The sequence below is a fragment of the Etheostoma cragini genome, chromosome 11, assembly GCF_013103735.1.
Source record: "Etheostoma cragini isolate CJK2018 chromosome 11, CSU_Ecrag_1.0, whole genome shotgun sequence".
In the NCBI taxonomy this organism is placed as follows: domain Eukaryota; kingdom Metazoa; phylum Chordata; class Actinopteri; order Perciformes; family Percidae; genus Etheostoma; species Etheostoma cragini.
Window position 1 is genome coordinate 7,329,830 of NC_048417.1, and position 26,694 is coordinate 7,356,523.

At 38.1% G+C, this 26,694-nt stretch overlaps 2 protein-coding genes and 1 long non-coding RNA gene across 3 annotated transcripts in view; 1 reads left to right on the forward strand and 2 right to left on the reverse strand.

Moving 5' to 3' along the window:
- Positions 1–15,348, reverse strand: il1rl1 (interleukin 1 receptor-like 1). The gene is made up of 12 exons (XM_034884627.1): positions 15,222–15,348; positions 13,172–13,235; positions 11,386–11,623; positions 11,060–11,243; positions 10,304–10,454; positions 5,592–5,657; positions 4,723–4,849; positions 3,717–3,865; positions 3,473–3,610; positions 2,456–2,620; positions 1,174–1,319; positions 1–518 (listed from the first exon to the last, which is right to left on the reverse strand). Exons 2-12 carry the CDS (start codon positions 13,230–13,232, stop codon positions 270–272), a joined length of 1,674 nt encoding a protein of 557 aa, XP_034740518.1. The 5' UTR covers positions 13,233–13,235; positions 15,222–15,348; the 3' UTR covers positions 1–269.
- On the forward strand, positions 8,432–22,608 carry LOC117952385. Its single transcript, XR_004658403.1, has 3 exons — positions 8,432–8,549; positions 21,415–21,417; positions 22,596–22,608. It is a non-coding gene; the product is annotated as an uncharacterized LOC117952385 (long non-coding RNA).
- LOC117952382 (interleukin-1 receptor type 1-like) overlaps positions 22,141–26,694 on the reverse strand; it is a 15,553-nt gene continuing 10,999 nt past the window's right edge. The window contains exons 9-12 of the mRNA XM_034884625.1: positions 26,277–26,423; positions 25,385–25,549; positions 23,620–23,823; positions 22,141–22,583 (exon numbers count right to left, since the gene is read on the reverse strand). Of these exons, the coding sequence (XP_034740516.1) occupies positions 22,390–22,583; positions 23,620–23,823; positions 25,385–25,549; positions 26,277–26,423 (710 nt within the window). The 3' untranslated portion in view covers positions 22,141–22,389. The remainder of the gene's footprint in view (positions 22,584–23,619; positions 23,824–25,384; positions 25,550–26,276; positions 26,424–26,694) is intronic.

The window sequence follows — 26,694 nt, forward strand, 5'->3', positions numbered from 1 at the left end:
ATATTTCACCCATTGCCATTTATATCAGTTTTTTAACCAGCAGGGGGTGATAATGATCTATGCAATTAAATGTACACAGTTTAATGGAGGAATAAACTTCCTTAACCGGTAAATACAATATTATGGACCTAGCACCATTCCTATAGAACTGATGCCTGTGATCCCACACATCTGTGTGATGGGATTGGTGCGATTGGAGCCTTTTGTTTTGCACATGCTACATACGGTATCTGTCATTACAGGAAGGTCAATACAAATCCATAAGGGTTTCAAATTATAGCAGACTGTGGACGTTTTACTGCAGGTATTGCAGGCATCAGATATCGCACTCTCTTCCAGAAGCGTGAGTTCCATGCGGCAGCGCCACGCGACCCCTCTGGCCACTTAATAGGGGCGCTCTTGAGAATCAGGTGCTGCAAGCCAGCGGAAAGGTGAGTGTATTCTTGTGGCCCAGTGTCCCCCAGCTGGACTAGAATCACACTCATTTCCCTCTGGAACAACACATGGTGGAGCCCCACCTGCATGGAAAATAATCAACAATAAAAACGGTTTACTCACACATGGGATGTTTAGTTAGACAGATGTTTTCCCTGGGGCAATCTCTCACACTTTAAGTTAAATGACCAAATAATTCTTTGGCTACATGATATAAAGTATGAAAGCCATTAATTGGGATGGTTGGACATGGTTGTGTTTTTAGCCTTAATTAATAAAAGCATCTTCATTATCTCATGTCAAGATATCAAACAATAATTGACACTTATCTCATCATCTTTATTATTTCATTTATTTTTGTATATACAGTATAGGTGGCGTAAATATTCATATCACCACAACTATTCGGAATGTCGTCAGTCCTTCTCAGTATTTATCATTTTTAGGTTACCTCCTATAGGGTTTTAGTTGTGTTGAGATGCTTGAGCAAGTCACAGAACCCCCAACTGCTTGGGGCACCTTTAATGGGCAGGCCTGTTACTCTGAAATCTCTCCATTAGTGCATATATCGGTCCTGTTTGTGCATGTGTGCTTGTGTGTAATTTAATGTAACAACAGAGTGTAAAAATTAAATTTCCCCTTTGGGGAATCATCAAAAGTATGCATTCTTTTCAAAACTACCACACTTTGCAGGTAAAAAATAAAACATATAATTACTGCTTGCTGTTAGACTCCTACCTGCCAGTCAAACTCTCCTATCGCTGCGTTTTGGGGCGAGGCATGACGATGGTCTGTGCTCTGTAACTCTGATCCTGAATCCGGGGTGAGGATGACCATCAGCCTCCGGCTCTGCTTCATGCGCTCCTCCACTAGCTCCAGACGGTCTGTGGGGTCAGGTAAAATGCTTAACTAGTTTAAGTAGTATTTGAAAAGTGGTGCAAAAACGTTGCTTTACATTTCTTTACTTAGACTTAGCAGATTTTATTTGACCAACTCTGATGGCTGTTAAGAGCCCTGTAAATTGTAAAAAAAAAACACATCAATGGAGGAAAAAGGTTAAGGAATGCAAGAAGAGAGTTGAACCTTTATGTTGCATTAATGGTTCTGTGAAACAATTTGAAAATTAAAACATATCTAGCACCCTGCTACATTTTTTTAATTAAAAAAAAAAAATGTTCTACATGTATTTCTGTTAACAAAAACATATGGGCTGGTTTAATTATCCCTGGTATAGGCTATAATAACATTTACAGTAACATAGAGAAACACATTTTGGAGAGTTAGGTAAGAGGCTGAAATAAATAGCCTCAGGTGCTTTTCTTTTGTAGTGGGTGCGGCCAGGTGCCAATTTTGTTACTAGCCTATAAGTGCCAATCAGAGGAGTCTTGTAACCTATCGGGTTGAGGGGGCGGGACTTAACGGAACAACAGACAGATTGAGAGTAAAAGAAGCAGTGAACAGTCAGAGAAACGCCTAAAGTTCGTTTTATTTTCAGTATATTGTTTAAATTACTGTTCATTCAACTTTAGACCAGGGAGATTTATGTCAGTATGCAACCATGCTGTAAGAGTAAAGTGTTTTGAGCTGTTTTAATTGGTAATGGTAATGCCACTAAAGTTGAGCTAACGCCATAGCCACGTGTGGACGGTAGCATGGGAGAAAAGACTGTGCATGTCAAAACCCACTTCGCTACCAAGTTTCTGAGGGAGTATGTACATCGACAACGGTAATGATATGTACATTTATAGTTAAGCTTAGTATGCTCATTAGCTAGTCAAAAATATTTTATTTTACTTCAGTGTTTGTGAATTTCTACATCTGATGCTGCCACACGTAATACTGCAGTAGAGGTGCTCAGGATCTGCCGGTGCATGGCAGAAGAGCTTGAGTTTTGCACACAAACAAAGACTTAGGACAGGTTTCTTGATCGTGCAGCTTCCTGCTGGACATAGGGTTTGAAAAGACTGCTTTCTGAGTTACCAGGAACATTTCCAAAAATTAAAAAACTATAATTTCAGACCTTCCCCGGGTACGTCATCCCTCCCGTGGATAAAGAGTCGATATCCGCATTTTTTCTCGAGGACGGAGGGCAAAATCTGGGTGACGAACTGACAGAGTGTGTCCTCAGTGGCTTTGTCCATGCTCTGCATGTGGTAGACCACATAGGCATCATACACTTTCCCATCTGGAAAATAAAAATTCATGGAAGGTTGAGTAGCTTTAAAATATCTTTATTAGGTCATTATAACCCAAAGCAGCCTTGTCACCACACCCTGCGCTCTATGGTTGTTGTGAACCGAAGTGTGAGTGTGGAGCAAAGACTTCCCATCTGTCTTTTGTGAATCAGTGGCCAACACATGCAAGGAAACAGTTTTCCCATTCTCTAACTGTCTCAAAAAGAATTCCTCACTGGTTACACAATGTCTCAGACTCATGATCACATTCACAATACATCCACTTTTTAAACCTAATTTATAATGTGCACAAAAAGATATATAACACAAAGGAAAGGGGGAAAAGCCAAACAGCATCATAATAGCACTTTGGTGATTTGTTTGTTTTGGTGTATTTTGTATTTTGGTGTATTTTATTTTTGTTGTTTCTTTCAACAGGAGCGGATAAAGTCCACTGAAGTCAACTTCAAGTTGATTTGTTTACATTTAAACATTTTATTGAGTTCATTATGTTAAATTAAGTTTTTTTTAAGGTCACGGACCATATACACAAAATGCAACATTTGGCCTAATCCTAATAAAGAAAGTTGTTTTTGGTTGGCAAAATATTGTTAAAAAAAAGGTCAATTAGTCGAATCTGATTGCCTACCTCAAAGACGAATGTTTGCATTTTTCATATTTTCAATAAATGAATTGAAAGTGAAGTGAACCTGTTGAGTTGTTTTTTAAAGTAGGCGATTAGCTTGGCATAAAGACTGGAAGCAGGTGGTAACAGCTAGCCTTGCTCCGTCCAAAGTTGGAAAAACTGAACACTAAAGCTGACTTCGAAATCCTCTACTTATAAGAAAAAAATCTTTTCTTACCATTATTGTAACTGCTTAAAGGGAAGTAGGGTCTGAAGAAGAGAATGAGGTCGATGGCAAAGCACTTGACAAGCACGGCAGCCAACACAACGAAGAACAGCACACACACTGCTCCAGTGACCAGTGGGATTATTGACTCTGAGAAACAAACATGCAAATCAAAGTTAAAAAGAAAACGTCTGCGACTGTGTGTAGCCAAAGCTATGGTATGGTAGTCATACTCATCTGTGATCCCGTCACTAACCTCTACGCCTAAGAGTTAAAGAGTGAAAACACTCGTAGAAGATGCTTTTGCCGATGCATTCAAATTTAGTCTTGAAATGATTAGCAGAAACTTTTTCGATAGTCAGGATTGCAGTGGAGAAGGTATTCCTTGAAGAATTATCGATGATGCTGCAAAACAGTTTGGTGCATCAAAGATTAGGAGACAAATGCCATCATCATTTATTACAAAGACTGAAGTGTTTAAGTGTTTCACTTAATGTTTAAGTGGCATTCAACCAGGGCAAGAAATATACTGTACACACAATTAAATTTAAGTTTTTTAAGTATTTTGCAGAAAAGTTTTTAGACACATACTGGGGATAGCAATGTCACAGTCACACTGGAGCATTTTAAATATTATGTGGGAATTAAAACCATTTTGAACAGACATTGAATGCTGGATAAACCAAACTAACTTTTCTGATGGTGAAAAAACGTCTTAAGCTTTTCAGTGTCTTATTTCGCTAAGAGGTAACTAAATAAAAAATTGCCAACACTATAGTAGCAGGGTCCCAGCACGTCCTTAAAGTCTTAAAGGTCCCATGGCATGAACATTTACGTTTATGAGGTTTTTTTAACTTTAATATGGTTTCCCCCAGCCTGCCTATTGTCCCCCAGTGGTTAAAATAAAAATGACAATAGGTGTAAACCGAGCCCTGGGTATCCTACTCCGCCTGAAAGCTCAGATGGGCCGATCTGGAATCTTGCCCCTTACGAGGTCATAAGGGGCAAGGTTACCTCCCTGTTCTCTGTTTGGCCCACCATTGAAAAATAGAGACATCATGGCTTTCAAACAGGGCTCTGTGTCTGTCAGAAGGTCTGAGAACTACCATATCAGCAGAGCAATCACGTAATTATTATTTTAGCCTAGCCTAAATGGCTTAGTTTTTTATCAAAATATCACAACTCTGGTGTAGTAGTAAAACATTTCACACATTATGTGATCTTTCTTCTTGAATGGTAGTACTGCTTTTGATGAGGCTTACGTGTTGGTGGTTTGGGTGTATCCATTGAGCTGGTTGAAAGGGATTCCGTCAACCATCCAGCCAGCATCGCAGTCACTTTCCTTGGTAGTCCCACAGAAAACTGAGCAGTTCAGCTTGATCCCAACACCTGGTAGAACAAGTTTTCCTATCATAACTAGTTAAGTTATTTATGAATATTTCTGGGTGAGCAGGATTGTTGTGCCCTTGAAAATACTTTCATTTTCCAAAGTTTATGCATATAATCTTTAGAAATGAGTGTTTCAGTGACAGTGTTTGTTGAAATACAACCAGCATATCAAAGTCTTTGCTTTTATAGTAGGTGCCTTTTACAAAACTCTTAATGGATCTCTATTGGGGATCGACCAATACTGGTTATTAAAGCTGATACTGATAATTAGTAATTTATAAAACTAATAACCGATAATTGGAACCAGTGTGCATTTACAGTGAAAATTAAAGTATTTAAGTCCAAATTGGAATGTTATAAACTCCAACACAAAATGTTGTTTAAATGCTTAAAGCATTTATTTAATAAATTAGAAACTTTTAACATAATACACAGTATTAGTTAGTGTTTTGGGCAGGACATTAGACTTAGCAATAAGTGAAACTGGAGCAGAGGGACAGACACTTATTAATTGACTTTATCCTTTATCAGGCAAATAAAAAGCCAATACAGATAATCTGCAAACTGTCAAAAAACGTCCCGATAATCGACTAGGGTCGATAATTCTAACAGTTTCTAACAAAAAAAACAGTTCAGATATTTCACAGAAAAAGTAAGGTGTAAGTGGTTTAGTCAGTACATCAATTGTTGTATTTGCAGTATTATGACAGAATTCTGGTGTTATTAGGGGAAGTTTTCCTACCTTCGTCAGCCAACTGGTCCTTGTCGATTGGAGAGAGGATCTTTAATTCACGGAAGGCAACATGCTCTGCAGAAAAGCAAGAACAAAACAACGTTGAGCATTTTCTGTTCTCTTCTTTAGGACACTTGTCAACGGTCACGTTCCAATAATATGACCCTAATCAATTGTTTTCTTACCTGATGCACAAACAAAAATAGTTAAAACTCGAAAACTTCTGTCACCAGATCCTGACCGATAAAGGATTTTTAAGGCCGATACAAATATTCATCAAAAAAACGAAATTCTAATATTTCGACCTATATATAAATATCAGAAACGCGTAACAAAACAGATTTCCCTAACATTAGTTATTTGAAGTTATTTATGAGTTCTCACTAACATAATATGTTAATTTGTTTTATTGTCACATCAGAACAGAGGAACCACAAAATATATGTTCTGATAAATAAAACTAACTACTTACTTAAGTTAGCTTACTAACTTAAGCTATGGAACTTAAAGTCCTCTGAACAAAAAAAAAAAAAAAAAAAAAAATCTGTGTTGCCGACAAGAACTTTTTAGAGTGCCCGCTGGTGGACAAACTACGCAACAACAACATAACATGGTTGACAGTCTATTTTTATTTTTTTAATATTAATTTATCAGACTAATTTATTTGTCATTATAAATTATTCTGATGAATAAACCTATGTGTATATATATATATATATATATATATATATATGCCAATACGAGAATTCAGGAAATGCCTAATATCGGCTTATTATATCACTAGATGTCCATCGGACAGCGTTATAGCTAGACATGCAGGAAATTGTCACAAGGAGTCATTATAGCTTAATTTAAGGAAGATTTTCCAACATTTATTTCAACTTAAAATTAAATGGCGTTCCACCAAACCGGAAGAATGTTGTTTAGATTGGCAAGACAATCTGAAAACATATGGGAAGGCCCTCAGAAATGCCAGATCAGACTACTACTCATAATAATAGTAGAAATTAAGAACTACCCAAGGGTTCTTTGCAGCACTCTAGCCAGACTGACAGAGAGTCACATCTCTTTTGTGTTATCTATTCCTATAGCTCAGAGTAGTGACAACTTCATGAGCTTCTTTATTGATAAAAGTACAACAATTAGAGATACAATTCATCTCCTCTTGCCCTCAAGTTGGAACAGTTTATCTTTTAAATACAGGACCTCTAGAGAGAACGACAAGACCTGGCATATACTTGGACTGCTTTTACCCTATAGACCTTCACCAATTAATGTTAAAGGTCTCTTCAGCTAAGCCATCTACCTGTTTCTTGGACCCTGTCTACTAGGGATGTTATGATATGGAAAATAAAACCGAAATCGCGAATTGAGGATTGAGATGGCAGAATCGCGACACATCCCTTCCAACTCCCAGAGTTATCCTTCTCGTCCAGATCCAATCATCTTTAAATTACTAGTAGTCCTTTTGGTGCCATATTCCTTTTTATATTCCTATTACGGTAGGAAAGGCAAAGCCATTTCTCCATTCTCAGCTGAGGTAGATACATTAATGTTACAGCTGCAGTGTTTGTTTTTGCACATTAGCCTAGCAGCTTGCAGAGTTTCCTTCTGTTTATAGCTTTATCCCGACGACACGATTGAATTTCAGCCTGCATGCTAGATTCATCTACCAACCCTTATAGAACCGGCTCAGGTTTGCCTTGCACCAGCTCTTAAATATGCTGTTATGGTTTTAGACTGCTAGGGGACTTCCTTTGACACACTGAGCTCCTCTCTCCTCTCTGTCCATCTGTGTACATCCATGTCCCAGAAATGCTTGTTACTAACGTATTTCTGGGGAGCTTATTCCTCAGAGTCCTTATATTTTTCATCCCAGCAGTTTTCTTTGGATTAGGGTGGCACCTAAATCCTGGTTGCAGCTGTCACCGTGTTCCCGCTCTGCGCCCTGCTACGTCTTGCTATACCCTGCAGCGCCCTGCTACATCCTGTAATGCCCTAGTTCCCTGCTACATCCTGTAACGCCCTAGTGCCCTGCTACATCCTGTAACGCAGGATGTAGCAGGGCGCTGCTACATCAACGCATGTGTAAAGTGTCTCTAGATAACTTATGATAAATAAAATTGAATCAAATTATATGTACGACTGTACTTTTGTACATAGCTAAGGCTTAAAAAGAGTGCTTGTTTGAGCCTAGTTTTGGACTGAACTAAAGAGATTGAACCAGCAAGTTAGGGAATGAAGTGATGAACTGAATCAACACCATATATCACAGTAGAATACACTGATGCGTTGTCTTACTCCTTTACACACTGACGTGTACTTAAAACGCGGTGAAAAGAAGATGAACTAACTACAGTGGCTACAAATCTTTGAACTGACTAAAACAATTCAAATCAAACCACCAAAGGTATTAAAAAAAAAATTCTTTTAAGCTTACAATTAGCCCAGGACAAATTTGAGTAGATCCTTTGAAAATAGATCTAGGGAATCAGAGGGAGAAGCAGATGACTCAATATTTAAAGGTTTATTGTTATATGCAATAACCCCTATGCATTATGTGCAAATGTAGCATTATGCAGTACATGTGTTATTCTTAACTTACGTACAATGCCAAACAGTTTATGTAGCATAACATAGTATTTTTAACTGTATATAATTTGTGTTAAACTTTTTTTTTTTTTTTTAACTTAACCTTACAACCTTGCTTTTAACATTTATTACTGCGCTGAGTCACTTAGTCTGATTCCTGTGTACATTGTACATTGGCAAACAAAGCATTTCTGATCTCTAAGACATGCTTAAAAAAAATTGCCTACAAACCAATTTAGTAAAAAACAAAGTTAGACAACGAAACTTAGTTTAATAAGGCAACAATAGTGCAAATCGGAGTGCAGAGTCCAACGTGACTGTAACAACAGTAGTATGAGTTTGTATAGTACATTAAGACAAGTACTACAATGCATTGTTCATGGGGTACTACACCAATTTTACATATGAAGTTCAGTTGGCCTGGCGGTCTCTATTTGCAGTTGCACATTATTAAAACGCAACACAATGTTTGGGGTAACAATATAGTAAGAGGTCCACTTCATGTCTTTGTGATAATGCAGCAGCAATTTAAAAGGTTCATGTTTAGGCGTACTGAGGGTGGGACAATTCGAGTGGAGCTGGTCACCAGTTTTACAGCCTGGGCAAAAAAGATGATGAGCCTGGTTATTGTACAATCCACAGTGTCCAAGTTGGGGATGCGTTGGGCTGTTTATGGTTATATGAGCCCTTTTGCAGGGTGTAGGTTATGGTAGATTTTCTGTATATGTGGAGGACCGGTCCTATTCACTGTTCTCAGCGACGAGTGATGCTGAGTTTTCCCTTTCTTGAAGCAGTTGTGGATTTTGCAGGTCCATGTGGGGTGTTCCCTGATATGGCCCAGTAATTCAAAATGAAGTAATTTACAGTCAACGGTACACTTACCAAATTTACCAATTTACCAAATTTCAACCAACATAACTTAAGTTAGGGGGAATATATACCGTATGTTTTTAAGTGATACATTCTCATTCATATTTAAACATGATTACCGAGGGTTTGGTTACAAGGTGATAGATCACACAAAGTAGATGAATACAATCACAAATGCCCATACATTTAACAGTACAATCAAATACTAATACATACTAATTTGAGTTATGTTAGTGTTCTGTATTGTATTGACCTTTTTAATGGAATTCCATTGCTAGGCCACAGCCTGGCCCCTTGTTAACTTCCTGTCAGTTGATTCCATTCACATACACTGCAACAGGAAATCAACTTGGGTTTATTTCGAATGTTTGTTTAATAACTGTGAACTGATCCGACTGAAGTCTAAGCATTAGCTAGTGGTATAAACAATCTGCTAGGAACCCCATGGATGATTTTGGTCTATACATCATCAGTTAAAAGGTAGCCTAAGGGCTCCTGCACACTGCCTGCGTGGCGTGAGCTTGTCAGCTGCGTAGTGTTCTGTTTTTATTTTGGCTCCCATGTTAACAGGTTAGAGCTTGCACGTTGCCTGCGTGACACACGTCTCAGGAAGGGCTGGACTGGCCATCTGGAATACCGGGCATTGTCCCAGTTGGCAATTACTTTCACTTGACTAGGGACATTATGTACTCTATGGCCTCCAGGTCGTCAATCAAAAGTAAGTGAGTACACTGGTTCTCTTGTATTGGTGCTCTTTTCCAGGGCATGCAGCGGGGCTCGAAAGTTTGGGCATCCCAGGTACAAATGTGTGTTAATGTGCATAAAGAAGCCAAGAAAAGATCTCCAAATGACAGATTAGACATGCGTATAATATGTCACGAAAAAGTTAGATTTTATTTCCATCATTTACATTTTCAAATAAAAAGAAAACATTAAAATGGCATCTGCAAAAGTTTGGGCACCATGCAAAAATAATGACAAAATAAAGTTGAACATGCTATTTCATTTTATCAATGGAAAACATACATGTGTACAGTAAGGTGATTGTAAGGTTAGCTGAAGCAGCGGCACGTCAGCCCAGTTCTGGTGTGCTAGAAAATGGTGTGCATAGAAAATGGCGCGCAGCCGCCACGCAACAGAAACGCACGATCACGCCGCGCAGGCAGTGTGCAGGAGGTCTAAGTTAACTAACAAGCTCCTGAACTCATTTGGATTTTTACTACCCAAACTAAAGAATTAAACTGAAAAATATCTCTCACCTTCAACCTTTAGCTCCCTGGAGGCTGACGATTCATACTCCTTGCCGTTGTATGTCCAGGTACAAATGCACGTGTAGATTCCCTCGTCATCTTTGCTAGCATTATTAATCCTAAGATCATCTTCATGGCGACCTTGAAGGGGTTTGTTGTCCTGCATTTTTTTGGGGGGGGAAATAAGATTTGACACACTATTTTCAGGCCTTGGCAATCAATTTCTTTGCGTTCATATCAGTATAGCATGTTAGAATAAACGGAGTGGTTTTACAAAAAGAAAGACAACTGAAAGTAAATGTGCAATTTAGCATACTAAATGTATGAGCCCAACATATATTAAATAATAAGGTAAGAAAAATGTATAATTATGTATGATTACTTTTCAATACACTTTGCCTTATAAAATGTTAAATAAAGCATAATTTGTTTACCATTTCCTACAAGCCAACTCATAAGTAACTGGGATTTTCTCAAAGATTCCTAGGAAAAACAACTTACTTGGTACTATCGTAGAAAATGGATATTGTGTAGTTGATATAACCAGGAAGTACCCATAATTACGTAGGTAACAAAGAATAAAGAAGAGCACAGCTGTTCTGAACATTAACTACAGTAAGTGAAGCTAATTTATACCTTACATGCTCGGCTGTTTTACATTTGAGTCCATGCAACACTTAACAGAAATGCTGGCTCTCTACTGCTACATGTATTTTAACAATAGATTATTACATTCCACTTTAGTGTCACAGTAATCACACGTACCTTCTTCCACGTGAATTTTCCTTTCAACTTTTGACATGTTTTATTGACAGGCTTTGGACATGGGATTCTTTTGTTCATGTCTGAGTTTTTGATTTCTCCGTAGAGGAGTTCCTTCATTTGGCTTGATTTGACGACGTTAACTTCCACATCATATTTGTAACACTTTCCTGGTGGGGCTTTTTCCCTGGAGAAGAAGCGATAGTTTTCTGTGATTCAGTCTGTTCATTCATCAGTGGCTGTATTAACAGATCGTTAGGTAGAGTTACCAAAAGATGATGAATTTGAACTCAGTTGCCAAAATGTTGAATAGACAGAAGTATGCTCACCAGGCAGTGTAAGTGCCAGAGTTCTCAGGGAGCAGGTTTAAGAAAAAGAGTGCTTCACCACGGTAATGTACATTCTTGTTCTTGTCAGTGGTAATAGTCTCATTCTCATTTTTGTACCATGTGATATCTTCATTAGAGAGGCCGCTTGCAACTTCATTAGGCTCGAAGTAAAATGCCTCCCCTTCCGACAGGTTGAATGAAAGCTTGTCCATGTCTTTGCATTTGGGCTTGACTGTCCCTGAAAATGTGAGAGAAGATGATAGAAATAATAATGATAAAGTGAAAAACACAATATTATTAATTCCTGGTAATGTAAAAAAAGCAGTCTTGAACAGGTTAATTACTAATGCAGAACAAATGAATAAAAGTAAAACCTTGAGTAATTTTAACTTTAACGAAGTAAATAAAATCACATTCTCCATTCTGTGTGTAGTTACGCCATGTAACTACATGTACGTACGCATGGAAGTGAAGTAACAATTGTACTCTTTTTCTACATCTAACAAAGTACTTGTTGTGCCTATTCTTAACCAAACTGCGACTATTTTAACAGTTACATTTAGGTATGAGGACAGAAAACGCTCCTGTGGGTCTTGTTTCCTGCCGCTGCTAGGGGTGCTTATTTATGTAAATACCCAGTATTTATCTTGCGCTTTTCTAGTCTTAGCAACTACTCAAAGCACTTTCACATAGTACAGGAACCATTTACCATGCACACACGTTCATATACTTTGGCCAAGGCTGCCGTAAAAGGTGCCACCTACCAATCAAATAAACAATTGCACACAATCACACACAGACCAACAAAGCTGCATCGAGAGCAATTCAGAGTTCAGGGTCAGGGATCAAACCACCTGTGCTCCGATTAGTAGGCGACTGCTCTACCACTTCAGCCACAGCTGCCCCCTTATAAAACACTCCTATAAGAATAAGAGGGTATGAAAAACAAACTATGTGGGATAAACTGTATTAGTATATGTGAGTATTGTATTTAGATTTATGCTGTATTAAAGGATAAGGCTGGCTTTATTGAAATTTGTTTTGATGACAAATAGCATGAAAGGAACCAACCAACAATGTGTTAACCATCTCTCAATACTTGTGTGGCACTCAACTTCAATCAATTTTTTTTCATACTGAACACATAAAACCTTAGATATATTATTAAACATAGAGTTTCAAACATTTTTTAGTAATATCCTAAAACCACTGGGCACTCAACTCAAAGCTCAAACAGGAGTAAATGGTGTGGATTTGGTGCTTTAGTTAGTATTTCCAGTAGCAGGATGGCGTGTGTAGGATTTAATGACAATAAACTACAGTGTGGTTTCATGGTAATGAAGGAACATGTGGCTCATTGATGTGTTTTTAAAAGTTGCTGGACAACAATGGAGCTATATGGCACAGACGAATGAGCTGTAAAAGGTTTTGGTTACACAGACAGATCAAATACATTCATTGTTGGTTTTGGTCTTTTTGTTGAACTTGTTGACAATAAGGATATTAAATAGACTAATACAATCATATCCTTGTATTGCATAATATAAATGCAAATTACTTTTCAACACATACTGACAGAATAAAATCTGTTATATTCTGGCATTGTCTGTTAGGGTGAACATATTTTATAATTTTGCTAGAAGTTGGTAGTTCCTCTACATGTGCATCCTCAGCAGTATGAGTCTACATACTGCACCCACAAGTGTAGTTCAATGGGAAAAGATTTTTTACATAGTTGAAGCTGCATAAACCATTAATCCACTCTTCATCATAATGAGTACCCTACCTGAACATTCAGATGTAGTTATCACCATGAAGATGAGGAAGAGAAGTCGGTAAGTGTCCATTTTCTGAGAGAGACCATGCACATTCAAAGTTATACAACATGGTTTTGCTTCTTATTACATAATTAACATGGTGTAACAAAATGGATGTGGCCTATTGGGACATCATGCCATGTTTGTATTTGAAGTCTTTGTTTTTTTTCATAGAGATTGCATACAACTAGCTGCACTTACCTTTGTCTTTGTTACATTAAATATACAACATGGTTCTTGGCTAAAAAGACGCTTCCTGTATTTTAAATGATAACGGCTTAGCTAGATGCAGGGCATGTGAAATACTTAGTGATCAAGAAGTGACTGCAGCATTTGGACTGTGATGAAAATGAGCAGTGAAACATATTAATTAGAGTTAGAACTAAGGAGTAGTTTTACCACAGAATCATATTTGTTTTAGGCCTACTTAATATACACTACCGGTCAAAGGTTTGAGATTACTTCCAAATTTCCATCCACTCCATTATAGTCAGAATTCCAGCTGATCTGAGTGGGGGGGGCTGATCCTTAATGCAATATTTACATTGCCCATTATCAGCAACCATTCATCCAATGTTCCAAAGGCACATTCTGTTTACTAATCTGATATCATTTTTTTTTTAAACTAGGAAAACATTAGAGAACCTTTTTGCAATTATTCAAGCACTTAATGTAATTTGAAAACTGCTGCCCTGGTTTAAAAAAAACATGCAACTGATCTCAACTGGTATTATGTCTACAATGGAGTGCAATGTAAATTTCTAAGTGACCCCAAACTTTTCACCGGTAGTATATTCTTGGTAGTGCCTCTTGTCTAACAGTTGTTCAGCTTTGGTTAAATATTTTGTGCAGTTTTTGGGTTTTGTGTAGTAGTGTAGTTTATCATTCTGGACACACAAATTGTGAAGATTAGGTAGATTATACGAGCGACAAGCATGCAGCAGCAATTTCCACATGGATGCAGTAGAAGATATGTTATGAAACGGTATATGCACAAGACAGAAGGATCTTATCTTTTATACAGCAAGTTCCTCTACCGATATGACTGACAAAAATGTGGGGTTAAATTCAACAATGATTACACACAGTTAAACAAAATTTTCCATGAAGTCATCAGCAACTTTGAATAACCTTTTAATTTACATAACCACCTCGATTTTAGATTTAAACAATCATATGTGTCATAAATAGTCATATATTTTACATAAGTAGCTGCCCTAATATTCATACTGCCGACATAAAGCCACATTGGCATTCACTTAGCGATGTGTTTTTGGCAATGCACCTAATGGATATAAGTCCTCAGCTCAGTTGTGGGCTTTGGCTGCTTAATGCTCCACTATATGTTTGCCAGCTAATTATTTACTTTGTCTGGCAGCTGTTCGATGCTGAGCAGGTAGTGTAGGTTTGTTTACTCCCTCCAGAGGAGGTCCTAACATTGACCTATTACAGCTTTAGTAATGCTGTAACTGCCTTGTGTATTTACTATGGATATTGTTAAAATAAATAACCAAAGCTATCCCACGCCGTCTGTCTCGCAGGGCTGTTGTAATAAGAACATGCAATAAAACAGTCACGTATCACAAATGTACATTCATGAAAACACTGATGTCGAAACAGATTTGGCTACAGTGTTTTACAGATGAGGCCACTGTAAATATTTAATTGCTGTGCTACAGCTGCAAAACGTAACCACAATAACCAATATCTAACGTGCTCTCTTTTGGACCATTGGCATGACTGAATTTTAAATGGTATAAAACAAATGTGCAAGGCTATATCTTTTTTGTCACTAGATCTCTGTACAGTTATGATTATTATAGTTTTTTGTTACATTGCTGCCACTATTAATTGCTGAGATGGCGACATGTACCCAACCTTCATCAAGGTTTCAAATATTGTTATATAATACTTTAATTAATTAAAGTTTTGTCGTACATCTGTGAGTTTCCAAATTAGACTTGCTTCAATGCAATTTCAAATAAACATGGAGGAGTACCAATTAAACCGCTTGCTTACCTTATAAAATTGTGTGCTGCCAGCTGGAGTGGATTCAGTCAGACTCTCTCTCGTCTGTCTCCTCTGCCCGGTTTTAAATCTTTCTTGCTATTTGCTGATCTCTGTTGATTGGTTGAGAGCAGGAACACCCCCCCCCCCAACACACACACACACACACACACACACACACAGAATGACAGTCATTGATTAACACACACACACTCATCCTTAGAAACCTCTCTATTCACAGCAGTGTGTCTAAGAATTTGTGTGGGTGTGTGCAGTGTATCAGAGGAGGTCAGCTTTTCCACCACCGTTTATCTCAACCACACTGTTGCAGACTGCTTGTGGCACAACATGATGTGACGTACATTTGCAGTAAAAGAACAAAAAAAACAAGAAATAGTATCATGTTTTTAATTTGACTCTAGACGGTCATATTTTGTAGGATGAAATTGTGATATGATATGAACATGATAAAGTAACTGATTACCAAAACGAAAAACACAACTTTGAAAAATTAGAACATTCAATTATACATTATTGTCTTCTTGGGGAAACTATTCTTCAACTCTGGCGCTGACAACATTAGCTGCACTAACAGTAACAAGCATTGTGTTACCAGTAAGACTTCCTGTGGTTTATGAAGAAAATAATATAGCAGCTAATGGACCTGTAGATAGAAAACCTTTTAGGAAACTAGGCCTGATGAACAGTGTGTATAGTGCTTTTCATTTACATGCATCATCCAGTCTATCAACATCCCTACTGTACTTTTCACAGGAAATTTCTTTTTCCTTGAATGCTATCAGAATAATTTTAAAAAATGCTTTAATCAAAATATTTATAACATAGCGGGCTATTATACATTCTCTATTTCGATCTGAAATTAAATCTATATTGCTATAACCATGAGGAATCCTCAAAAAAACTTTCAGAAGATGTACAGTGGGGTTTGAAGGTTTGGGCACCCCAGGTAAAAATGTGTATGAATGTGCATAAAGAAGCCAAGAAAAGATAGAAAAACCTCCAAAAGGCATCAAATGACAGATTAGACATTCGAATAATATGGCACAAAAAGTTAATTTTATTTCCATCATTTACACTTCAAAATAAGAGAAAACAAAAAAATGGCATCTGCAAAAGTTTGGGCACCCTGCAGAGTTAATCACAGCTTGGAAACGCTTCTTGTAGAAAGCCAAGACTCTTTCAATTGTCTTGTTTGAGGTATCTTTGCCAATTCTTCCTTGCAAAAGTCTTCCAGTGCTTTGAGATTTCTGGGCTCTGTCACGTTTTTAAGGTCTATTTATAGATTTTCAAATATGGTGTGGTCAGGAGATTGTGAAGGCCATGATCAGAATGCACAATTTCACAAATAATCATTGGAAACTGTAGGATATTTGAGTCGGGTATGGCTACAGCCTGGAGTCCTCCCGTAAGCCTGTTCGCAAGCTTTGACCTAAAAAAAAAAGCTTGGTCTGGTCCGCTATGTTTTTGTTCGTTTTGGTGTTTTTGATGTTTTTGGATTAAACAGTACAGCAATCATGCTAATGAATACACAAGAATTCTGTAGATGTCTTATTAACACAGTGGAACATGATGAGTAGTTTCGTGTTTATATGTGTGGCCGGGATTTCTTCACTTTGGGAAATCGCACGGTTTCTATAAAACTGCAGCTCAAATTGTCTGGCTGACTAAACAGGGGGGGACCCATCTTCTAAGGTTTGATGACCCCCCTCCTTAACAAAGAATAAAAAGACCCTCCCTATTTTCCTCCGGTGGTCCATTCCATAAATACTGAACGGTCCCTTAGAGCCCCTTTAATGTGGCGAGACACAGTACTATGACTCAGTCAATGATGCCCATGTTGATGCATACACTAAAGTTACTTATTATGACAATGCCTGAATTGTGAGTGCCAAGAACATTGGTTAGAGGAATAAGGTTTTATGAAGGTCGGGGTCAACCTCAAATTTTTGTCTCACCTGCCTGCTGTAGTTTGTGCTCATGAAGGCCAAACTCTGCTTGTTCCCCTGATCCTATCTGCTCAGAGAGTTTACTCTGGAATCTCAGTGTTGACAGTAATTGCGTGCATTAATTTGATGTGATACAGGATGCTGCTTTAAAAAAAGCTTCATGCACTTCCTATAATGAACTTGTAGATGGCTTTACAAGAAATACATCTCAACTTAGGACTAAACTTTAATTAACTACTGATAATTGGAATCGGTGTTGGCTTTAAAAAAAAACTGTATCGGTCGATCCCTAGTTAAATATAAATGTATATGAATTGATGTATATGCGGTTGGAAATTGACGTTTCCAACCGCACTCAAAAGCAGCTTCATTTCACAGAGAAAAATAGATAAGATAAGAGGAGGAAACAGCCAACTGTTACACAAACTCCGGCCGTGTTTTGACACTCATTGTGTTTTAAAAACGTTTTTGTTGTATTATTGTGTCCCTGCGGCCCACTTGTACCCCAGTCTGCAGCATACCCCCATTCAAAGTAAATGGAAAACTGCTTGTTCCGCTTGCATGTGAACGCAGCCAAACAGCTTGCAGGTTGGGTAAATATGTTGTTTCAGCCCTGACAACTCATGAAAGACATTAGTTATTCAGATCTGTATTTTGTTTGTCATGATTTGTACTTTGTACTACAGTTTGGGAACACCCAAAGTAAGTGACGCAGTTTTGGAAAACATTAGTGATTAAAACCTACTTCATTGTATGAGACATTGTTTGGAGAGTAAACAGTCTGTTGGATGTGTAAGATTTTCCTCTCTCGGCTGTAAAAACACTCTTGGCCAGAACAGAACAACAAAAAGCTGAACACACATTTGTCAGAGGATGTCCATTGTCATCATCTTTCCACAAAAACAGACTGTACACCAGCGTGCTTAGACTGTGTCGATCAAGTGTGACCACCAGCATTACTCGATGCCAGAGTAGCTCACTGAGCAAATTGTGCTCTTGCGAGAACTCTGGATTTCAAGGTTACATAGCATTTGGGTATGGAAGGCAAATGTGCTCTGGTTTATTGGCATTTCTTTTAAACCAATTACAATCGTTTTGAGCGATGCTAAGCACCGGAGAAAAGCCATGGTGTTGCTGCAAAATGGGCCCGAAAGAAACTTGTTTTGGTGTAACGTTTATGTTTAAAGGATGTTTTAGTTGTGCAAAAGAAAAAGAAGTGGAAGACAACGGGGGAAACAAGAAAAATTATATTTAAAATATATTTTAATTGGCCCTCATGTATGTAACATGTCTATTCAAAAAAATAACTTTATTGTGGCTTTTAATGTGGTTGTACACCAGTAGCCCAGTTTAAATTTCTTCCCTCTTCCATTTAGCGCACTCTTTATTCCTTTTATTCCGTGTTTGTGTTGGCCTACTATTTTCTGTTCTATTTCCCCCTGTACTTGTGTAAAATATCCTTGGGTTTCATGAAATGCGCTGTATAAGAGATTGGCATGGTGTTATTTCAGTTAGCTTAATAGCTGCCTTGATTTGCATTGAGAGATGAGAGCTCCATTGAGAGATTTCTTATGGAAAGTTTCCCATCTCTAGGTATGGTGAAGGGTATGGGGGGCTATTTTAATGCCAAAGGCCAAGGGAACTTTGTCAAGATGCACAGTATCCTGGATCCATGAAATAACTAGCTTTTTAAAATAAAGATGTGCCTGTCTGTATGAAAATTTAACATAGGGGTGTGTATACTTATAACCCCTATATTTTAAGGAAGAATATTATTTATTTACAATACTTTGTTCATTCACAAAGAAAATTGGTGTCCTTAAAAGGGTGGATTTTCCAAAATTCTTTGAATTAAGGCGTTAAGAACAATTTCTGAAAGATGTTTTTTTTTTATTCCTCTTTTCAATTGACTTTAGCATGGGGGTGTAAACGTATTCCCGCCACTGTATCTATCTGATATCTATTAACATGGCCTTATTATTAAGTGAATGCCATTAGGGCAAAAGCATCTAGACTTGGTTTGAAAAATCTAGCTATTTTGTTCACTGTATAAGTTATGTTTATTTTTTTCAAAGTTTGACTCCTAAAATGCAAAACAACTGAGATATGAGAACTGTCAAAAAACAAATCACAAATAGGCCGATTTATCTTTGCCAATAATATATTGGCCTAGATATATAACGGCTCTGTAGTTTCAATGAGACATAACGGGACAATTCCACTACCAATCTGTAGCAGGACCGAAGCGGGAAAAGTTAGGGTTGCTTTAAAAAACGGTTTGCAGATGTCCAGCAAATTGTAATGTGTATTTGTTTACCAGTTGGCAAAATCTTCAGTGAAGCCAGTATTAATTTGAAAAATTGTGTTTGAATGTGAAAAGTTAAGAAAAGTTTTCCCAAAATGAATGTGTTGTTTTAGGCCATATAGAGCAAGAGATGAACATAAAATGAAACAAGTAAAGGTACAGGATGCCAAAGACATGGTGGGATAAAATGACAAAGATCAGAAAATACGTTTCTCTGAAAGGCTGAACAGGAAATGTTTGTGCAAGATTCATAGAATATTTCAGTAAGGGTGATATTGTTTTTGTGGGTGGTTTTTGTGATAAAAGGTTAGAAGAAGGGTAGACTGCCTTTGTCTCTCCAGACCTCAGAGGATTATTCTGCCTCACTTTAAAAGGTCTGTCCCTGCCTGTTTCTTTCAGGGTCAAACAGTGAAAACTTAGACACTAGAGTAATTCCAAAATCAACTATTGTGCACTTCTGAATTAATCTGTATTAAGTGCTCAAAACTTAATCTCATAAATGAAAAAAAGATGCCAAAGAGATAGTGGTATAAAATGACAAAGATAAGAAAACAAGTTTCTCTGAAAGGCTGAACAGGAAATGTGTGAGCAAGATTCAACGATTATTTACGCAAGGGTGATTTTGTTTTTTTGTGCTAGAAGGTTCTAGCTAATGAAGCCTGTAGGAACAGACTGAACAACAAAATTCTGCTGAATTGTTTTGGATATCTAATTAAAACAAACTGTGATTCAGTTCTCTATTATTACTCACTAAATTTTTGTGAAGTTGTTTTTGGTCTGAAAAGCACTTTGCGTCAACTCTTGTTGTTTTATGTGCTAAAAAAATTAAAATAACTTGACTCACTGTCAAAGTTGTGGCAATGCCAAATTTCATCTTGTTTTACACTTAAATGTGACACATTACAGTTCAAAAGAAGAGTAGGTACTGAAGACAGATAACTTGGTAGAGTGCTTGAGTAATAACTTGCTCTGTCAAGTAAAAAATAGGTTCAATATGTCAGTTACCAGCAACAATCATGCAGCAGCAGTTTACATATGCATGCAGTAGAAAATATGATTCATCTTATTTTCTACACAGTAAGTTCCTGCCCTGACATGACAATTTGCAGGTACAATTTATAGCATCCTTATGCAACTATTTTACCTTAAAAAAATCACTTTTGTGCTACTCTTACTATTCATCTCTTTGGGACAGAGTTTACAGAGTTTACTGACTAAGAGAAAGCTTTATCTGTTGCTAAAGTTGTTAGTGATGAGCCATCTAGTCTATAAATCCAATCTGAGTTTTCTCTTGCATGTCTATTTTGCAGCAGCTCTGAGCACGCTTTGGAGGAGGGTCTAGCAAAGCGAGGCTAGTTCACTTAGCCGTGCTACCAGGACTGAAAGCTTGGAGCACCGGTGGGTGGGGGGGTTGTTGGTGTCTACACCACTAATACAAGAGCGTAGACCGCTTGGAGGTTAGGCTGAGCTGATTGTCGGGGCCATTGCTGGCGGAGAATGGCACCAGTGATGAGCCCAAATTGAGCCAGGGGAGCCGCCAATGGATCTGGGTTCAGCCGCCTCTACAGACATCATGGCAGCGGCAAAGACACGACAAGGAATTGTTTTCATTTTTTATCATAAAAAAAAAAAAAAAAAAATATATATAAATGTAATAAAAAATGAATGTTTACAGCTGTCTATATCTACAACAACGGTGTGTAGATGAATTGCACTCTTAAACTGTAGGGGCACTATATAACAAACTTTTTTTTTGCTTCAAGTCAACTTCATGCAAATGATGCATTTGATGGTATTGCATTTGCAGCACTATTTGTGGGGAATGGAAAGGAGACTGCAATTTATCATGAAAAATTAGGTGACTCAGTTATGTCAACCTTTATGGTGCATTTTCCCATCACTCGGCAAGTTCCCAAACACCTGTTGGCTCAAGGGAGTATACGTAAACAGGGCGGATTCCAGAGAGTTGGATTAGTTATTCAACCAGGTATAATAGAAAATCAAAAACTTATGGATTTGTATGGCTTAAGAACCAGGCTGACTTTTTTCCACAAACCTGTATCAACAAACAGTTAGTTTAAACTATTACAGCAACAGTGTTCATATAAGGTCACACACTTAACACTGATGACAACCTTGTGTGTAGCATAATACAGTAATATAAATACAGGTTCATATCAGTGTCAATGTACGGAAAATAAATTTTTAGGATGCTGTAAATCAATCCACTGTAATCTTATCCACATAAACCTTAATATCTAATCAAGCAAACTAATGTTTGATTTTTGTGGAGAAGAGGTGCAAACTGCAACATAAGCAGCTCCACACATGAGGATGTTGACTTTGACATCATGTCTCAACAAAACCTCAGACAGTTGTCATATATTAAACACGTGCCGTATTTTCAAAACAAAAGCATTGTCAAATCAGTTTTGTAGGGTTAGGGTTGTAGGACTGAGACACTGAACGCATGAAGGAGTAAAAGGCAGCAGAAAGTGTGCTGGTCCTAAACAACATTCCTTCTCACCGTGACTTTGTAGATATGTGCTCTTCACGTCATGTTCTGATTGTTATCTTACAACTGAAAATCGCTAAGTAAAGCTATTCTTGGAAGGTTTTCTCTCTTTTTCTGAATCATTTTGTCACAATTGTAGCAATAACCAAACCAGAACGGCCTTAAATATTGTAAACAACATACACAATGCAAAAAATAGTCTGTAATCTGTGGAACAAAGTATTCCTTTTTTGTAGCAGGAAGACATCCAGCAGATGTCTTCTGACCTGATTGGACACTTTGTGAACTTCACTGTGTAGGCTGCCAATGAGCAAGGCGACCAGTATTCTCTTTCTTTGTTTGTCCTGATGTAACAAGCATAATGTCTATGTTGGATCCCACTTTTCACTTGGTTTAGACAATAGTCTGCAGTCTCCCTGCAGGCACTGAGGGCATGTGGTACCTCAGATTCTTCCAGAAGTTTCTGTTTGAGTGCAACTTGGTGAGTTTGTGGGTTCCAAGGGAGGGTTTCTTCCACTTCAGAGCCCCTTGTTTCCTCTTGATATAGCGCAGAGACTCTGGCATGCAACTGTAATCCACCGGACCATCTGGTAGAATAGAATACAATGTTGACCATTTATTCAAACGATCATGTTTAGAATCAGCTTCAATGGCCGAGTTAGTGTAAACACATGTAGGGAATCTGACTCTGGCTTTTTGGCTGCTCTCAAAGTACGCTTCCTGCCTTCTGTTGTGGTTTGGGGTTTTGATTTTGGGAGTTTTTTTACGTTTCTGGCCTTCCTTGTATTTGTGTTAGGTTTCTCCCCGGCCTTGTGTTGTTGGTCCTGTCTCGTGTTCCCCGCTATGCGTCTGTTTGTTCTACTTACTGTTTTATTGTGATAGTATGGTTTCCTGTCTTGTCTTGTGTTGTCTAGCTTTGCTTTGTGCCCGTCTGATTGTCCTGCCCCGCCCTAATGTGATTCGCCTGACGTCTCACCTGTTCCCTGTTACCTCGTTACCTCTTGTATTTAACCTTTGTGTTCCCTTTGTCTTTTTGTCTCGTCAATGCAATCATGTCTACTTTCTGGCCTCATTCCTGATTCCTCTTGTGAGTTGTTCCAGTTTGATCCCTTGTGAGATTTTCCCTGTGTAGTTTTCCCTGTTTTAGTATCGCATTCCCCTGTGCCTATTTTCCGATTTTACCATCTCCCTGCTTTTGTTGGATCATTGCAAATAAAGTCTTTTGAAGCTCCCTCTGCTTTTGGGTCCTCCCTCCCTCCCCAGAACACCTTCCATGTTAAATGTACTCTGTAATTTAGCAAACCTTCATTAAAATTACTGAGATAACTTTAGCAAGCTTTCCAATGGCACTTTGCAGAGCTCCTGGCACTTGCAGTTGTCATGACTTTTCTTAACTTTGATTCTAGTGTAAAGAACCCAGAGCTTTATACCCAACGTGAATCATCGATATTACACAGCAGAAAACAAGACTTTTAGATAAATGAAGAGGAATTGTTGCTATTTCTTTTTTTTTTAAAGGAGTCTCCAAAATTTTAGAAAAACTACTCATTTACTTTCTTGGTGAGACTTGAGCAGATTGATACTACTTTTATGTTTATACAGTAAATTTAAGTCTGTCCTCACCGATTTCCACCAGAATCACCCTTGGGTCGTTCTTGGTCAAAGCGTCATAAAGTCCAACTGTCTGCTCATAGCACAGCTGGTTTTGGTTGGCATGCAAGGGCTCTTTGTCTGTTTTTCCATCAGAGAAGGCTTGCATCTCAGAAGACAGGATAATTATCAGTCTTCGGCACTGGCGCACTCTAACAGCAATGGCGTCATGCACAGCTGGAAGAGATTAAACATGCATACGAAACAAGTCAAAATAGAAAATAACCTTTTTTTTGGAGATAGGGCAGATTATTTTGACTTTATCCAATGACATCCTAATTACATGAAATACAATCTATGTTCAAAATACAGCTTGCCATTTTCTAGAGGAAAGGCTTTAAGGAATCTTCCCAACTTGTTCTCAGCATCCGATTTTACTAAAGTATAAGGGGGTTTTGACAAAAGCGTAGATTATGGCTTCAGTTCTCTGTCGGAAAATGATGTCTGACGGCAAGGTAAAATTGTAAAAATATTATAAATATAGCATAGACTTAAACTGATGGGTTTGAGGTAGGTAATACACTGACTATAGATAAGTACCTTATACAGAACCTTAACAAAAATCACTTAAAGTAAAAAGTACTTTCAGGGCTTGTGGAACATCCTGATTAGAAGGGACATAATTTCCCAGAAAGACAAGTCAATAAATCAATCAGTCAATCAATCAATCTACGTATTCCTGTATAATCAATTAAGAGACCCAAAGCTCTCACTGCTGTTGAATTTGAAAGAAATACAAGACATTTTATATATTAAGCAATATAAGAAATATTGGATGCAAGAATGTACTTAAAAGCATTACTAAAGAACTAAACAATTGAAGTAACACATTAGTTACTCAGAAATGAGGATTTATTCACTGGATCACCTCATATCTCAAGTACGTTTAGAAACAGGGTGGGGTACCAAAACCCGGTTCCACTGTGGAACTGGTTCCTACGCAACCGGTAGAAAATGGACCGGATTAGAACGCAAATTTCGGTTCCACTTAATGTGTCGACTGAAATATTTTCCCTCTGTCGCTCCGAAACGGACGTAAAAATATCACACTTTCTCTTTATTCTATCGTTAGCTAGCTACCTTAAATGTAGGCTACTTTCAAAATACCATATTTTCTCTCTGGGCTCTGGTTAGCACTCAACATTTATTTAGTTGTTACTTGTTTTGTTTTTTTAAAGTTATTTCCCTTTATTAGATAGGCAGACAGAGATGTGTGAAAGGGGGAGAGAGAGAGGGGGAGTGACATGCAGCAAAGGGGCCACAGGCTAGATTCGAACCCGGGCCCGCTGCGTGGAGGAGCAAGTCTCTGTACATGGGCACCCGCTCAACCCAGTGGGCCATCTGGGTGCCCGTGTTGTTACTTGTTAATAGTGCAACTGTTATTTCTTGTTAAATATTGTATTTGTGTGACTTAGGTTTACTTATTATATATTTAAGTACTTTTAAACATTAATATATTGGTAAATTTAAAGAAAAACAACAAGAGCCTTTCTGATGTCTTTTTTCGTTTTTTCAAAAATCTGTTTAGGAATCTGAATCGTTTTAAAAAGTTCCGGTTTGGCATCGGAATAGTACAAATCCTAATGATACCCAAACCTATTTTGAAATCTCTGCAAAGTGATGCACACTTTGTGTGAGAAATACTAAATGTAAACAAAACTGTGTTTGCTTCCAGGGAAACTCAACATGGTATCTTCATTACATCTTTAAATGTGAACCAGATGTTCCTGTTCCTGACCTTCTCCAGGGCAGTCGTCCCGTCCTCTGATGTACAGGGAGTAGCCATGTTGTTTCTCCAGCACCTCAGGAAGGACCTGGAGGGCTAAGCTCGCCGTTTCAGCTGAACACCAGGTGTTGGAACGGAGGTAGCTCACATAGGCGTCGTAGAGCTTCCCATATGGAGCTGTAGAGAAGACAGCATTTTTTCTGTAAAGTTTCTGACAAACTGAAGATTACCATCATTGTAGTCTAGCTTTGCAGTCCTTCCTCCACAGTGCTGCAAAGGAGGGTCTGGCTAATCCACAAAGCATTCCAGAATGGGAGAAAAATCTGCTCTGGTTTTTGGCATTTCTTTAAACCAATTACAATTGTCATGGGCAGCGCTAAGCACTGGACAGAGCACTGGTTCTGCTGCAAAATAGCCTCAAGTGGAACTTGTTTTGGTGGAACACGTGAACGTTCAAAAGTTGTTTTGATCGTGCAAGAGAAGACTCAGATTGGACAGATAGTCTAATTAGCTGTCTGGATTTACCCTGCAGAGATCTGAGGAGCAGTTAATAGTCCTCTGAAAACCACTGGCGTTTAAAATTCCAACACAAAGAAAGGGGAAGGTAAAAAAAAAAAGTGACATCTGGTGGAATTTCAGGTGGAGCAATCCCATAGGCGGAACGTTGTCGTGGATATAGACTACCATCTTTCAAGTCTTAAAGATTTACATCAAATCTTATAATTTGTCTTTAATTGAATTTAATTCCTGTTGGTTTGATCTGCTATGGAATGTGCTCTGAGGTTAAAGTGCAGATGAGTTTTTGTTTAATTGTTCCGCGATGAGGCAATCAAGAGAGTTCCTGGCAGTATCCAGTCAGAGAGGTTCACAGAAAAGCAACACCTTCTACAGATGAAACACTCACCTTGTTGTTTGGAAAAATGTCTCAACAGTTTCCTGTAAGCCAACACCAAATCAACTTTAAAGAAGAGGAAGGCAGCAGCCAGGCCCAGAACAGCCAGGGATGCAGCGAGGCAGAGAGCCACTCTGGTATAGAGGGCACTGTGGTCAGCTGGAGAGAAAAGGAGTCAGGCAACTTGAAACATTCGGTTTGAGAACACATAAAAACAAAACAAGAATAAACCAGGGCTCCGGGGAAGACTTTAAGGATGGTTCCATCCTGTGGAAACCTTTCTAGGGGACTAGCAGTATCTTTATATATCTCACATTTCAAACAGAAATAAACTAAATCTGTGTTACAAAAGATTTGGCTCTCTAAAGACCTGAGGTACTGTATGTAAGAATAGGAGAGGGGGTGGGGAGATAAAACAATTTACATAAAA